The following is a 14,972-nucleotide window of genomic DNA, read 5'->3' as shown; positions in this document are numbered from 1 at the left end:
TCGACTTGGAGGCACATAACAACATAAATGTAATAATAAATAAATAAATGAACGAACGTTGGAAGCTGCTGTATACACAATCAGACCACTGGTCTATCTAGCTAAGTATTGTCTACACTACACTACAAGCCCTAACTGGAGATGCCGGGGATTGAACCTGGGACCTTCTGCATGCAAAGCAGATGCTCTACCACTGAGCTATCACCCTTCCCCTATACACAGTCCAGTGGACTAGACCAGCCTTTCCCAACATTTTGCTCATTTTGTTGGACTATAACTCTCACCAGCACCAGCCAGCATGGCCAACGGTCAGGAATGATGGGAATTGTAGTCCAGCAACATCTGGGGACCCAAAGGTTGGGAAAGGCTGCAATAGTATCTGTAGCCCAGGGATAAGGAAAATGACATTCCAGATATTGCTGGACTACAGCTCCCATCATCATGGACATTGGGCCACGCTGGGTTGGGCTGATGGGAGTTCAAAGCCAAAATCTGCTATGGCTCCTGTTGTTCCCCTTGTGCTTAGGAGGCCAGGGAGTTGAGAGGGAGAATGGAGCCAGCCAGAGCAATACAGTCTGTCTACCCGATCCAACTATTATACTCGTATGTATGTTGCTCTTGCAGATGTCTTCCTTCTCCCTCTCAAGGACAGGAGAAGCAGTAGGGACTGCTGGATCCAGCTCTGTGTAGGTCCCTCTCTGCTGCAGCTTGATTTGGCATGACCCTTTCCATACTCTGGGCCAGCATAGAGGGCCGCCATTGCAGAGATACACCCAAACGCTCAGTGGTGTGGCAATGAAGCCGCGTGCTTTCTTGCAAGCAAAGGTCCTTGGGACTGGATGCATGCCACTCACACAATGCACCCAATCTGGCTGGCTGGGGCTGATGGGAGTTGTAGTCCAACAACATTTGGAGGGCACCAGTTTGAAAAAGGCTGCTTTACTGCAACACGAGTGATCTGGAAGAAAAGCCTCCAGATCTTGAACGCTGTAGCCCGTAACTGCTAACACTCGCATCTTGACCTTTTCACTGACATGTGCTCCAGTTATCAGAAGCAGACAGGTAGTTTTCGAAGTCTGCACCTACCTATGAGTGGAGGAGAATGTGGCGCAGGACTTCATGTCCAGGGACGGGTCAGTCAAGTCAAGTTCAAATATTTCCAGGGAAGCATTGGTACTGAAGGTTGCGTCTAACTGCTGAGCAGAAGTACCTGCAGAGAAACATGCAATGGCTGACCACTGACATGCCGCATACCTGACACTTGTGAAGCCCAAAATAATTCTGCACATTTAAGGGGAGACTCAAAAACTAATCTTATTTTTTAAATCTATTTTTAAACACACAAACACATCCTCATCAGGTTTTTAAAAAATAATTTTATTGAAAATTTCAAGAGTACAGGAAGAAAGAAAAAACACCCAGACATAGCAAGAAACCAACCCACCCCGAGAGTGTACCGGAGAGTAGAATATTAAGCAAGAACCTGCACAGCGTATCAAGGAGTCATCACCTAATAAACAAGAAACACACAATACCATCCAAGACCAGGCTTTAACAAATGTCAGCTGGTCAATCACTTTGAAAAGTTAGTATTCACACACACACACAATTATAACCGACAGTATGAGAAAAAGGAAATAAATGCAACAGGTAAAAAAGTAGGAATTCCAAATTGTGGGGAGAGAGAGGGAAAGGGAGACTTTCACTGATTCACCCTTCTCCCTGCAGCCACCCCATGATACCTCCCACACTTTTCTGGGGGCACAAGAGGGCGGCAAAGGGGAGGAGGAACCAGCAAAAAGCTAGCAAAGCTAGCAAAAGCCACTCTCTCCTCCAGCAGAAGCACACCGTGAGCAGAGTTCTGCTCACAGGATCCAACCCATTCTAGATATTTTCACACTGCAATGGACTGTTACCTTACCAGTAGCCAGGTAAATGGGATGATGGTGCGATGGACTCCACGCCTGCATGGCAGTACGGTCTATCTCTTTCAGCTTCATCCTGCTGAGAGAGGATGATATTTATTATTTATTTATTACATTTATATACCGCCCCATAGCCAAAGTTCTCTGGGCAGTTTACAGCAAGAGACAAACAACATCGCTCAAGGAAAAGGTGAAGAGCTGAAAGAAAATGAAGGCCTGACGCACTCTGCTCTTAAACTAAAGCTGTTCAACAAGGGAGGAAAAATATTCGAATATGGCTGACTGGAATTAAAAAATAAACACCGTGTTTGTATCAAAGTGGTCCTCAGAATACAGTAGGGCCCCACTTTATGGCGCTTCGCTAATGTGGCGGTTTCAATTAGATGCAATTAGACTAAAGCCCCACTCATACGACGCTTGTTCCTCTTTTATGGTGGTTTTCGGGCGTTGCACACCATTCTATTCAATGAGCCGCTTTTCGGCAGTATTCGCTTTTCGGCAGGGGTCCGGAACCCGCCGTATGAGTGGGCCCTACTGTATTCAGCAACGTTTTTTAAAATGGTAGAATACAGATTAGTGGAATTGACAGAAAATGCTGGTGGCTGCAGAACGCTCTCACCAGCAAGTGGTGCTTGGCACCATCATAGGCTCCCCCACCCATCATGGTCTGTTTTTAGGTGCCAGGCAAAAAATGCCTTTTACTTAATTAGCCAGGCCTTTGGCCCTTAATTTGGAGAGTAATTAGTTATTTTTGGGGCTCTTTTTGTGTTCCTCCTTTTACTGGGGTGAACTAGATATATCCTTTTTTGTATATATCTAATGGATAAGCATTTTTGGTTCTTGTTTTGTTGATGCTCTTATATTTGGTTTTAATCTTTCTTTTTTAAAAAAAAATTTTAAAAATTCAGAAAGAAAATATACAGTGACACCAGAGGAGCACTGATCAGACTCGCAATGCTCCTGCTAAATACACAGGTAAGGGTTCAAAGAAAGTCACACTCCTCATTCAAATTTCAGAATCCAAAATCCCTATCTGATATCTTCATATAATGACAAATAAAAAGCCCAGAAAAATCATAGAACACAGTAAGTATTGGTAAATATTCAGGGAAGTAGTGGCGGTAGTAACTGCATTATAGCAATCTGTGTGTTGTGTGCTGGGGAGTTGGGCTGTATTGTGTCTTGATCAATTAGATGAAATGTACGAAGCAAGTTTCATGTGACCTAAAGCACAATCACTTAAACTAATCCCTAACAATTGTTGCAATACATTGTCATCCATATATGCACAAACTGCACGGGGGCATTTTATTAGTTTCATAATTTACAAAGCAAATAAAATTGTACCATTCCCTTATAAAATAATCATTTTTTCTTGACCCCATAATACCTTTAATCTACAGGAGATTTTTTCTGCCGCTGCCAGTTGTCAGATTTTCTTGTGCCAATAGACAGCTGTGGCTCCAGGAAGATCCCCCCAAAACCTCGCTAAGGTTAGTCAGGCTGCTGTCAGTAAATGCCTAAACATATCTTTATGTTTTAAATCTGTGTTATTACCATCGAACAGATTAAGCAAAGCCAGTTGGGGGAGGTCATGTCAATGAGCGGCTTGACAATAGTTTTCATTTGATTGATTTAATGTTTCTTGTTATTTCTGTTTGTACATTGTAAGTCACTTTGAAACACTTGTATGAAAAGCAATGAACAGATAAATAATAAAAATTAAGAAATATTAATTATTATTATTCAACTGCAGCCTAAAGCCAACAGGGCAAAATTTACAGGGCAATCCTATATTGTCTACTCAGAGTAAATCCTCTTAATGAGACTTACTCCAAGGTAACTCACTATATGACTGCAGCCTTAATCTAAGCACCTAGAGCAGGGATGGGGACCCTCGAGCCCCTGGGCCAATCTCGACCTGCCAGGAGGGTCCACATTGGCCGACAAGGCTATTTCCCCCCAAAACCATATCTATCTGCCATCATCACTCATGATGTCATGTGATGAGCACAGCAAACAAGATAGTGCAGCCAAACTGAGCAGGATTTAACCCCCATTCATCAGCTGATGAGCAGGGGTTAAATCCTGCTAAGTTCAGCAGGATTCCATGCAAATCCCTTCCTGATTCAAGAAGGGTTTTGCATCACAATCCCCTCCTAAAATGGAGGTCCCCCCCATCATTTTAGCAGAGGATTCCATGCTAACCCCTCCCTGAATCAGGAAGGGGTGTGCATGAGAATCTTCTGCAACAAGGGCCATTTTTCACATCATTTTAGCAGTGGATTCAATGCAAACTTGCTTGTGATTCCCTGCTAAAAGGATGTTGGGGGAAGTCTTGTTGAGCAGCACCTTGCATAGTGCTTTGAAGTCACCACTTCAAAGCACCATGCACATGACGTCACTGTGACATCATGCGATTTATAGGCGCATGGTCCCACACACCTGTCAAATTTGGCCCACAAGGCTGATCTTGACAAGGATCTGACCCATGGAGCCAGAAAGGTTCCCCACCGCTGACCTAGTATAGGGATAGGGAACCTGCAGCCTTCCAAATATTGTTGAACTTCAATTCCCATCATCTCTGACCATTAGCCCGGTTGCCTGGGAGCTGGAGTCCAAAAACAGCTGGAGGGTCACAGACTCCTCATCCCTGCTCTACCTCCTCTAGTCAAGGGGTGCAGTATGCAGAGCCCCGATACTTGGTCCACTCAGCAGGGCAACCTGCGCTCTGTCCCAGCTATTCTATTGCCTGTGCTCCAAGGCGTGTCTAGAGATAGGCACAGTGCACAAAGACTCAGGAAAATTGTGAGATGGGGCCTATGGCACATCTCTCATATAAAAAATAATCAGTGGCATTCAATACTACTCCTACTTACAGTAGACCCACTAAAGTTAATAGACGTTATTCATTTCAATGCATCTACTCTGAGTAGGACTTAGTTGAACATAATCCAATATGCGCATCTCATCCTCACACAGCACTAGTTGGAATTACATTTCTTTGCTATCCTCCTCACCAGCAGCTTCATTCAAAACCAGGAGTTCAAGATAGAAAGCTACATGATTCATTATGCAAAACAAAACAAAGTTTTGAGGAAGGCAGTAGTAAGAGGCTATGGTGTTACTTTAGATCTCTGATGAGTCTTGCATGGCTTAATATCAAAGAGGAACCTGCCTCTGAAGTTCGGTATGAAACTGAAAATGGCCATTTTCATTTATTTATTTATTACATTTATACCACTTAAAGGCTTCTCTCATAGCCTGAAAAGTGATTTGCCGATAACGAACTTGGCTGAAGAAATAGCACAGGCAGACAACCAAACATCTACAACCTTAACTCCATCTACAACCCTTAAAGGGGAAACGTTGTGCCCAGCTGTTCCTTATCAAAACAACTTTCTGAATGCAATCTCTCAAGTGAAAATGGGAAAGTTATATGAGTGCCATCCAGAGCCAACTGTTTCCCTACCCCCTGCTAAGGAAAATGAAGCTCCACCTAACAAAAATTTGCAACAACAGGATACCCTTGTTTTGGATGATACTACACCCTATCCAATCTTAAAGGAGGATATCAATGGCCTGTCTCTGAGAGGTTGGCTTCTAATGTTGGCAACAGACCTTGAACATATAAAAGTCTATATGAACGAATGCAACTCACTTTTAACAACGGTAGTCGCTTTACAAAAAGCTCTTCAAACAGCCTTGCCTATTACCCAGACGCACATGGATAAATCTTCAGGTCACATAGTTGCCAACCAACAGAAAACTGCCCAGACTAAGAGACGTCGCCCGATTTGCAAAACAAAAAAGACCAAAAACATGAAATCAAAAAAACTGTCACGCAATAATGGGATGAATTTTAAGAGACTCTTTAACTTACTAGACAACCTGGACGAAGAGAAACGAACTAAAACAAAACAGAGTCAAACAAAACGCACTGAAAAGGAGTGCACTAAAACAATTCCAGATGATGACTCACGAGCTGTTACATTACAATTTAAAAAGACGACCCAGGACACTTCCCCTCTCCCTATTCCAACGCCTTACATCCCTTGCCAGGATCCCTGGATGGATGTTTTATATGAGGCACAGTCAAAACAAAATCATTCGTCTTTAAAGTTGCAGTCCCAATGGAATCTTATTCTTGTCAGAAATAAGTTGGTCCTTGAAAATTATCCTAAGCCTTGGGGCCATATAAAGCCTACTGCTAGAAAGCAACATCTGATTGATACTTTATATTACATGCTACCTCGGCTAATAAATATATATATAAATATACAGGACATTGACCATATCGATTATCTCTATTTTAACAACATTAAGGCTCGAGCGGTGGTTACTTTCCACTCTCAAGAAAAAGCCAACCTGATTTGGTCTAACAAAGAGGCACTAGCAAAATTGGATATTCGTATCCTTCGCTTCTTCGAAAATTTAGCATCACCCATGGCTCTACAGACACATTCCTATTTTACTCAAGGACAATTCCTCCCACATGACCATACGCCATCGGATCCTCTGATAACTTTTAATGCTCAACCTAATTCTGAAGAAAGAATAACCCTCCAAAATGATACAGATTTCCAGAGTCTGATTAAAGAAGAGCAGAGCCCTTTTTATGCTCATAAAAGAGTCTCTCTGATACAAAAGAGTCTACAAAATCTGACTCCTAAGTTGGAGGTGATCGAAATAGTTGACTCGCGTGAGAATGACCCCCCTGGAACTTCTCGGTTAAGTTCCAGACATACTTCTACAATCTCACATAACAGACAGAAGGATGTACCGTTTGACCCTCCACTGGATGAGGAACAATCCCTAATCCAATCATTCGGCTTTCTCCCAAGTCTAGAAAGGGATAACATTTTAAATAGTTTGGTACAACTTTCTCTTCGCCTATCAGTCATCCACGAGCATTTAGAAGGGTCTCCTCACAACTCCTCAGAGGATATAAAGGAGGAAGCTGAGAAACAGGAAATACAAAAGAGAATGGGCCATCCTCTGTTTCTAACTCATCAACCGGCTTTGGTATCTAACATTCTACCTAACGTGTCTTCACCAGCTCAGACAACGTTTGGACCAAGGAGGGAAAAATGTTTAAACATATCAAATAATTCGATTTTAACATCTAATACAAACTGACAACTTATGCTAGTGTCATGGAATGTTATGGGATGGCTTAACAAAATAAGTGATGATGATTTTATTTCTTTTCTTCAACAATTTAAAATAATATGTTTGCAAGAAACCTGGATAACTAAGGATATACAGATGTCTCTTCCCGGCTTTCGAGCCTTTTCCTTACCGGCAAACAAACCAAATTCCAAAGGTAGAGGAAGTGGTGGCCTCTGTATTTTTATATCTGATGACTTACCTGTGAATATCAATGTCTTAAGTCCTGACTGTGATTATTTAGTTCAGGGGCTGAGGATTACTGGTCCGGTGACAGGTGCTCTTATTATTATAAATGTCTATTTACCCCCGCATAAGGCTAGGATTATAAATATGGATAATATATGGAATCAACTATCGGCCTTTCTAGCGACGCTGGAATGTTTATTTCCTACCTATAAAATGATTCTTTGCGGGGATTTTAATGCTAGGACGGGCCCTGGTTGTCTAGATGACTTTTCAACTAATCACGGACCGCCTCCTTCCCCCTCTCCAAACGCTAGATCTTCTTGTGACCAGATTACAAATAAACAAGGCCTGAGGTTAATAGAATTAATATATGAACATCATCTACTGTGCCTACATGGTTCTTATTTAGACCACTCTAATGGTACACTTACCTACCTTAACAGCCGAGGAGCCAGCGTGATCGACTATATAATGATCTCGACCACGCTGGCCCCTGTAGTTCATAGGTTCTCGGTTCTTGATAGAACCGAAAGTGACCATTTTTCTTTGCTATTGGTATTACAGCTGGTTCAATCTCTGTCCCTACCGGCTTTGCCATCTTTGAACGGCCTCCAGTTAGCAGAACGTAGAATTCGGTGGTCTCTAAATTTACATACTTTAACGACCCAGTTATTCAGAAATAACTTTCTTGTTGGAATTCGTCAAGCAGTCATAGACTCAAAGTTAGACACCCTTGAAGCATACCACCAGATTATAGTATTGTTTAAACCTTTACTAACCAAGGATGCTTCTGTAAATACCACTCACCATAGAAAGGAAAATTGGTTTGATTTTGACTGCAAAATAGCGAAACGCCAGTTATCTAAATACACACGGATTACGATAAGAGATCCTTCTCAATTTAACCATGATCATCTCCGACGCCTTCGAACCTCATATAAGGAGCTAATTAGACAAAAAAAGGAGCTGTTTGCCAGAGCCCAGTGGCTACAGCTCACTCAAGCACAGTTGGAAGGCAATGACCATTTGTTTTGGGAGCTGGTAGCCAGAGGTACTGGTGATTATAAACAATACACCACAAGCCAAATATCTCCTTCAACGTGGAGTGACCATTTCACCAAACTCTATGAAGCACCAATAACTTTTAATGTGCTTCCCCAATTATATAAAGAGGTCGAAAATACTACCTGGCCCCCCATTACGCCAACCCAGGTTAGTTCACTTATTGCCTCCTTAAAAAGAGGCAAGGCTCCCGGAAAAGATATGATCCCTCCCGAGCTTTTTACCAACTTTCCCGAATGGTGGGTCCCTATCCTGGCTAAATTATTCACAAGAATTAATAACACAGGGGTCATTCCAGTTGGCTGGAAACAGAGCATAGTCATACCTGTCTTTAAGAAAGGAACAAAAAACGATCCAAATAACTACAGACCTATTAGTCTACTTGACATAGGAGCCAAACTATATAGTAAGCTCCTATTAACGAAATTAGAAGACTGGGAAGCAGAAAATTCAATTATAGCCCCGGAACAAGCAGGGTTCCGAAAGGGACAATGTACTTTAGATCACTGTGCTACCTTACTTTTCCTGGCTAGACAGTCAATAATGGGTCCTACTAAACATCTTTACGCCGCTTTTGTCGATCTCGCAGCGGCTTTTGATTCTATTGACAGAAACTGGCTATGGACCAAGTTGGCCTGTTCTAATATAGACAAACGCCTCCTCTATTTAATTAGAGAATTGTACTCCAACAATTCCCTTAGAATCAGGATAGGCAACAATCTAACAGACCCAATAAGGATTAATAAAGGCGTTAAACAAGGTTGCCTTCTCGCACCTTTGCTCTTTAACCTGTACTTGAATGACATCGTTACCGAACATAAGGGCCCAAAATTTTTCCCTCCTTCAGCCGGGACCAGGAAGATCTCTATGCTCCTTTATGCCGATGATATGACCCTCCTCTCCCTTACCCCTATAGGCTTGAGAAGGCTTTTGTCGAGTTTAGACATCTATTGTAAAAAGGAAGGCCTCTTCATAAACTATAAGAAAACAAAAATAATGGTATTTGGTAAGAGACACCAAACGCATAAATGGTCTATTGGATCTCATGTAATAGATCAATGCCGCTCTTTCAGATACCTAGGTATACACTTTCAAGATACTCTTGTTTGGACAAGACATCTGAAAGCCACCAAATTAACAGCTGCCAGAGAGGTAGGGAAAATCCTCAGATTCTACAGGACTTCGGGGGGGCACCTCGTGGCCCCCGCCTTAAAAATCTTTCAAAGCAAGGTAATCCCTCGGATTACCTATGGAGCAGCAATCTGGGGATGGATAACTCCTTCTCTATCACAGTTAGAAACGATCCAAAATAACTTTTTGAGACGTCTTCTTTGCCTACCCCCTGGCACGCCTGCCGCTTTTTTAAGAACTGAAACTGATTTTCTCCCAGTTCGTGCTCGAATACATAAATCCCTATTGTCATACTGGACAACCTTATCTAACTCAAACTCTAAGATTTTGGCGAAGGCTTGTTTTGAGGTGGCTATATATGACAATTTCTGGTCCTCTAAATTCCGGGTGATCCTAGCTGAATATCATATTCCAGCAATGTCTATTAAAGCACTATATAAGTATAATATTCATGAGCAGCTAACATGTCACTGCGCTTGGCTGGACGACTTGAAAATTTCTAACTCCAAGTTTTCAAGATGGTATAGCCTTTTTAAACTGGATCACAAACGGGCAAACTATCTAACTTTCCATCTACCTGTCCACTTAAGACAGGCCTTTACAGCCCTGCGATTCCAAACCATGCCCAGCGCTATGCTAACTGGGCGCTATCATAATATTCCCTATGAACAGCGGCTTTGTATTTGCCAAGGAGGGAAAGTAGAAGACTTGATCCACTACTTATTTGATTGCCCGATCTACGAGCACCCCAGATCTAGATTCATTGACATAATAACTAACCAGATCGGTCCTGGTACGGATAACCAATATATTTATTATCTTTTAGCTGATAAAGACTACTGGACCACTTATCAAGTGGCCCACTATGCCCTCGCAGCCCAAAACCTGAGAGTTAAATATTTAGTTAAACATGGTGCCCAGGTCGGCTAGAGTTCATTATTTTATACAGTTTTACACAGTTTCACATAGTTTTGCTATGTCATTTTAATCAATTTTATTATAAAGTTAATTCTGTAACTGTAAATTTGTTATATTGATGTTGTTTAACTGATTGGTTTATATGTTGATTGCGATGGCCTATGGCCTGCAATAAAACTTTGATTGATAACATTTATACCCCGCCTTTCTTTTCACAACAGAAAAATAAGGGGGCTTACATATGGTTCCCAGGCAGTCTCCCATCCAGGAACTGACCAGACCTAACCCTCTTTAGCTTGAGCAGGGAGCTGGCCTCATGTGCCTTCAGCCCATAGCCTGGGACCCTTTTCATGACCATTTTTGTTTAACAATGGCTTGCCAGACAAACTCTGAACCATAAACTGTGGTTAATATTAATGATGGCTTCTTTGAAACAAGTGGAAGCTGGCTTGTTTCAACAAAACATAGATATTAGCCAGGGGTCAGGCAAAACACTAAACTGTGGTTAAGTAAAAGCAGAAGCATGAATCTCTAAATTCCACCTAGTGGCCATGCCATGTCACATACAATACAACATAAAATGGGCATTAAGCTTCATAAACAAAATAGTTGTTTACTGGAACCTGCCCTGTGATCACATTTTGATGAAAGGTGGGATAGAAATGGACTTAATTTAAATAAGTAAATAAATATCGACATTGTAGCAAACAGCTCAAAAATAACACAGCCAATCAACACAAGAACAAGTATCAACACCCATGCAATCATATGAAAACTAAAACCCCAAATGCAAGCTTAAACTGAATGCCATCAGTCTAAAGTCAAAGATGTCAGAATAGTATTAAAAATTTTAAGAGATGTTAAAATGCCTGGGAGAATTTTTTATTTATTTATTTAGCTTCTATACCGCCCCATAGCCAAAGCTCTCTGGGCGGTTTACAGTAACTAAAAACAAATACAATTTAAAATACATCTTTTAAAAAACAATTTAAAACACAATTTAAAAATTTAAAACAATATAAAACACATGCTAAAATGCCTGGGAGAAGAGGAAAGTCTTGACCTGGCGCCGAAAAGATAACAGTGTTGGCGCCAGGAGCACCTCGTCAGTAAGATCATAAGAATAAGGGACTCTTTACCCGGTGCTGGAAAGACATGAAAGAAGGCACCTCTTCCCAGAAATGGGGGACCTTCTGACACCTACAGAGGCTCTCTATGCTTCAGAACAAGGTGGGACTTGGGAGGAGGGCTGTGATGCGTCCTTCCCTGGCTCTCCCTGTCAGGTTCCTACCTGCTCGTGGTTACTGCCTGTCTCTTTTGTTCGTATCCCACCGCTACCACCACATGTGATGCGTCCTTCCCTGGCTCTCCCTGTCAGGTTCCTACCTGCTCGTGGTTACTGCCTGTCTCTAGGCACCACCAGGGACTCCACCAGTCCGGACCGCACTCTCTTATGGTTTACCTATCCGCTCTAGCACAGATCTCAACAGATCCCCCTGCTAGGCAACCACCAGTAACGTCCCAATACTAGTATTCCCAGAGACTCTGAATACTGGTATTGTTATTCTCTTCACCGCTGCCACCATTTGTTACAGTTCCCCTACAGCCTTGGTCATTACCTTACCCTCCCTTCTGGTCTGTGAAACCCCAGCCAAGGATCAGGCCTTTGGTAAACCAAATTAAGTATTTATTACAGATAACAAAGCTAACAAGATTAACAAGATTTCTTCTTAAGGCACATAAGCATATGGTTTTACTCAATACTAATCCGAACTCCACCTCCCTCCTGGTAAACAACTCTCTAAACCCCACCAAGCAATCCACTCAGTTCTCTTCTCCCCCCTCCTCAAACCCCATTCTCATTCTTTCAGTTTCCATCTTCAATCTCTCAGCTTCCAACTCCCTCTGCTTGTCTTTTTCCTCAGCCTCCCATCTTAACTTCTCTCTCAAGTACTCTATATAAGCGGGATTGCTTAAATATCCTTCTGGGGTCTCTTCTCTGACAGGTTGTTTTTGCTGGGCAGTTGCAAATCCTATAAGTGCTACCCTCAATTCATCTACCCCTTTACCCTCATGAGGTAAATTGAATGTTATGCACTTCTCCACCAGCTCCTCTCTTTTCATTTTTATGTATTCAGCCATGGTGTTTGAGTTCACTCACTCTTTGCCACACACTCTTTGCCAGTCACTCTCACAAGAAATCTTGTTTTGCTATTTCTGTTTGCCACACCACTGTATCTGGATTCTCTGTTGTTCGTATCCCACCGCTGCTGACCACCCCGTGTGATGCGTCCTTCCCTGGCTCTCCCTGTCAGGTTCCTACCTGCTCGTGGTGGCAGTAGCGGTGGGATACGAACAAAAGAGACAGGCAGTAACCACGAGCAGGTAGGAACCTGACAGGGAGAGCCAGGGAAGGACGCATCACAAGGGCCTCTGTAGATGACTTTGGCCATGGGAAGGTACATGCAGGAAGAGATGTTCCATGGGTTCTGCAGTCCCCAGCCATGACAGACTTTATAGGTTAAAACTAGCACTTTGAATAAATGAAATAAATCACAACCACACCGAGGTGCTTTTTCTTGTCTTCCCAATCGCAATTCCCATCGATCAATTAATTGTAACAGTTATGCTGGTCTGAAGTACGACAAACAAGGCATTACTTCAAGCATAACCAGCTGTGCAAAACCGCTGAGAAACAACTATTCAGTAGCCCACTTTGCAATTAGTATAGAAGCATTTTACGTAGGGTGCTTATATCAATTAATTTATAAGAACAGCAACAAGAAGGTTCTGTAATATCCTTATCTGAAGCATTTTGATACTTTCCACCTACAGGCCCTCCACCTGAAAACTAACAAAAAGGACAACATGGCCCTCACAGTGATGGCCAACTGCCCAGAATTTTATTCTCAGAGTGGTTTAACAGTCAGTCCCTCTTTCCAAATGACTCTGGGAATTGTAGCTCTGTGAGAGGAACAGGAGTCTTCTAACAACTCTGAGCACCCTTCACAAACTACACTTCCCAGGATTCTTTGGGGGAAGCCATGAGTGTTTAAAGTGGAATAAATGTATGGTGTGAATGTGGCTGGAACCTCAACCCGAGGGACACATTCCTTCAAATTCAACCTTTCAACGGCTGCATTGCCAGTGATGGACAAAGACTGGTCAGAGCAACAGATATACCTCTTACTTTTGCAGGGCTTAGTTACATTCCAGCAATGCAAAAGTCAAGAGGTTTTTGTTTGTTTGTTTACACACATCTCTTTCTCTATTCAGGCAAGCAAGAGGAATTATCCCAGCTAAAAACCACATTCCAGCCAGGCAAAAGCCCCTGAAGAGAGTGTGGAGCTGGTCTGGTAACAGCTGTAGCCTGAGAGTCCTGGGGGCCAGACAGAGAAGCCTGAAGGCTTGAGATTCTCTGCTGTTGTGTAAATGTTCCTTTTTCAACAGATTTTTGGCAGATCTGTGGCTAACTCAGTAGCACGGCTTCTTGTTTTCTGCTTCAGTTTCACTTTGTTTTATGATTTTTAAAAGAGAAAAATCAACTCATTTGAAATGTGGTGTTGGAGGAGAGCTTTGCACATACCATGGACTGTGAAAAAGACAAATAATTGGGTGTTAGAATAAATTAAACAATAACTGTCAATAGAAGCTAAAATGATGAAATTGAGGTTATCATACTTCGGATACATCATGAGAAGACAGGATTCACTAGAAAAGACCATAATGCTGGGAAAAACTGAAGGGAGTAGAAAAAGAGGAAGGCCAAACAAGAGATGGATTGATTCCATAAAGGAAGCCACAGACCTGAACTTACAAGATCTGAACAGGGCGATCCATGACAGATGCTCTTGGAGGTCACTGATTCATAGGGTCACCATAAGTCATAATCAACTTGAAGGTACATAACAACAACACTTCATTTTAACTTCTAAAAGAAGTGGACTACAAATGTTTAAATCCAACAAACCAAACAATGTCACCTGTGGCAATAATGTTATTTCGGGACTTGTATATAATGTAGAGTAGCTTCTGAATTCTCTTGCTCTGAACCAGAGAAGAGAAAGGATATCACCTAACAGCAGACATCCAGAAGAACTCTTGCATTATTTAGTCACAAAGTGTTTTTAAAAAATGAGATAGGGTAATGTCTCTCATTTGTCCAGCTTCCGTTGGGCAAAACATCTTACAAACTTACACGTTACACAGACATAACATCTTGTATCTTATATCCCGCAACAACTGACCATATCATTTCTTCATTTTAATTAACGTATAATCACAGTGTAAAGTTACATTTCTTGAAAAGAAGAGTCTTTGATAGATCATGGAATAGGAATCTAGGCACAATCCACAGCACTAACCTAAAAAAAATATGCATAATGAAAATGGAAGTGACTCTAGAGCCAGGAAAGAAATGTAACTTGAAACCAACCATAAAGGCTTACATTTTCTTTCTTCTTTTAATAGGGATCATTCCTAGTTCTGCACATGCCTATTTCTTCTCTAACTTGTTTATAGAGAGCCAGTATGGTGTAGTAGTTAGTGCTGGATTAGGACCCAAGACACCAGGGTTCA

The 14,972-nt window shown here is 41.9% G+C and overlaps 1 protein-coding gene across 20 annotated transcripts in view; it reads right to left on the bottom strand.

The window, feature by feature from the left end:
* Positions 1–14,972, bottom strand: part of SEC31A (SEC31 homolog A, COPII coat complex component) — an 83,640-nt gene that overhangs the window by 58,893 nt on the left and 9,775 nt on the right. For 19 of the 20 annotated variants that reach the window (XM_061583167.1, XM_061583168.1, XM_061583181.1 and 16 more), the window contains 2 exons: positions 1,922–2,004; positions 1,087–1,210 (listed from right to left, as the gene is read on the bottom strand). In XM_061583167.1, coding sequence (XP_061439151.1) covers positions 1,087–1,210; positions 1,922–2,004 — 207 coding nt within the window. The remainder of the gene's footprint in view (positions 1–1,086; positions 1,211–1,921; positions 2,005–14,972) is intronic. The other variant, XM_061583173.1, reaches the window with a different exon arrangement.

This window comes from Rhineura floridana, chromosome 9 (genome assembly GCF_030035675.1).
Source record: "Rhineura floridana isolate rRhiFlo1 chromosome 9, rRhiFlo1.hap2, whole genome shotgun sequence".
NCBI classification, from domain to species: domain Eukaryota; kingdom Metazoa; phylum Chordata; class Lepidosauria; order Squamata; family Rhineuridae; genus Rhineura; species Rhineura floridana.
The sequence above is the reverse complement of the archived record's forward strand: the minus strand, read 5'-3'. Positions and strand labels throughout refer to the sequence as shown.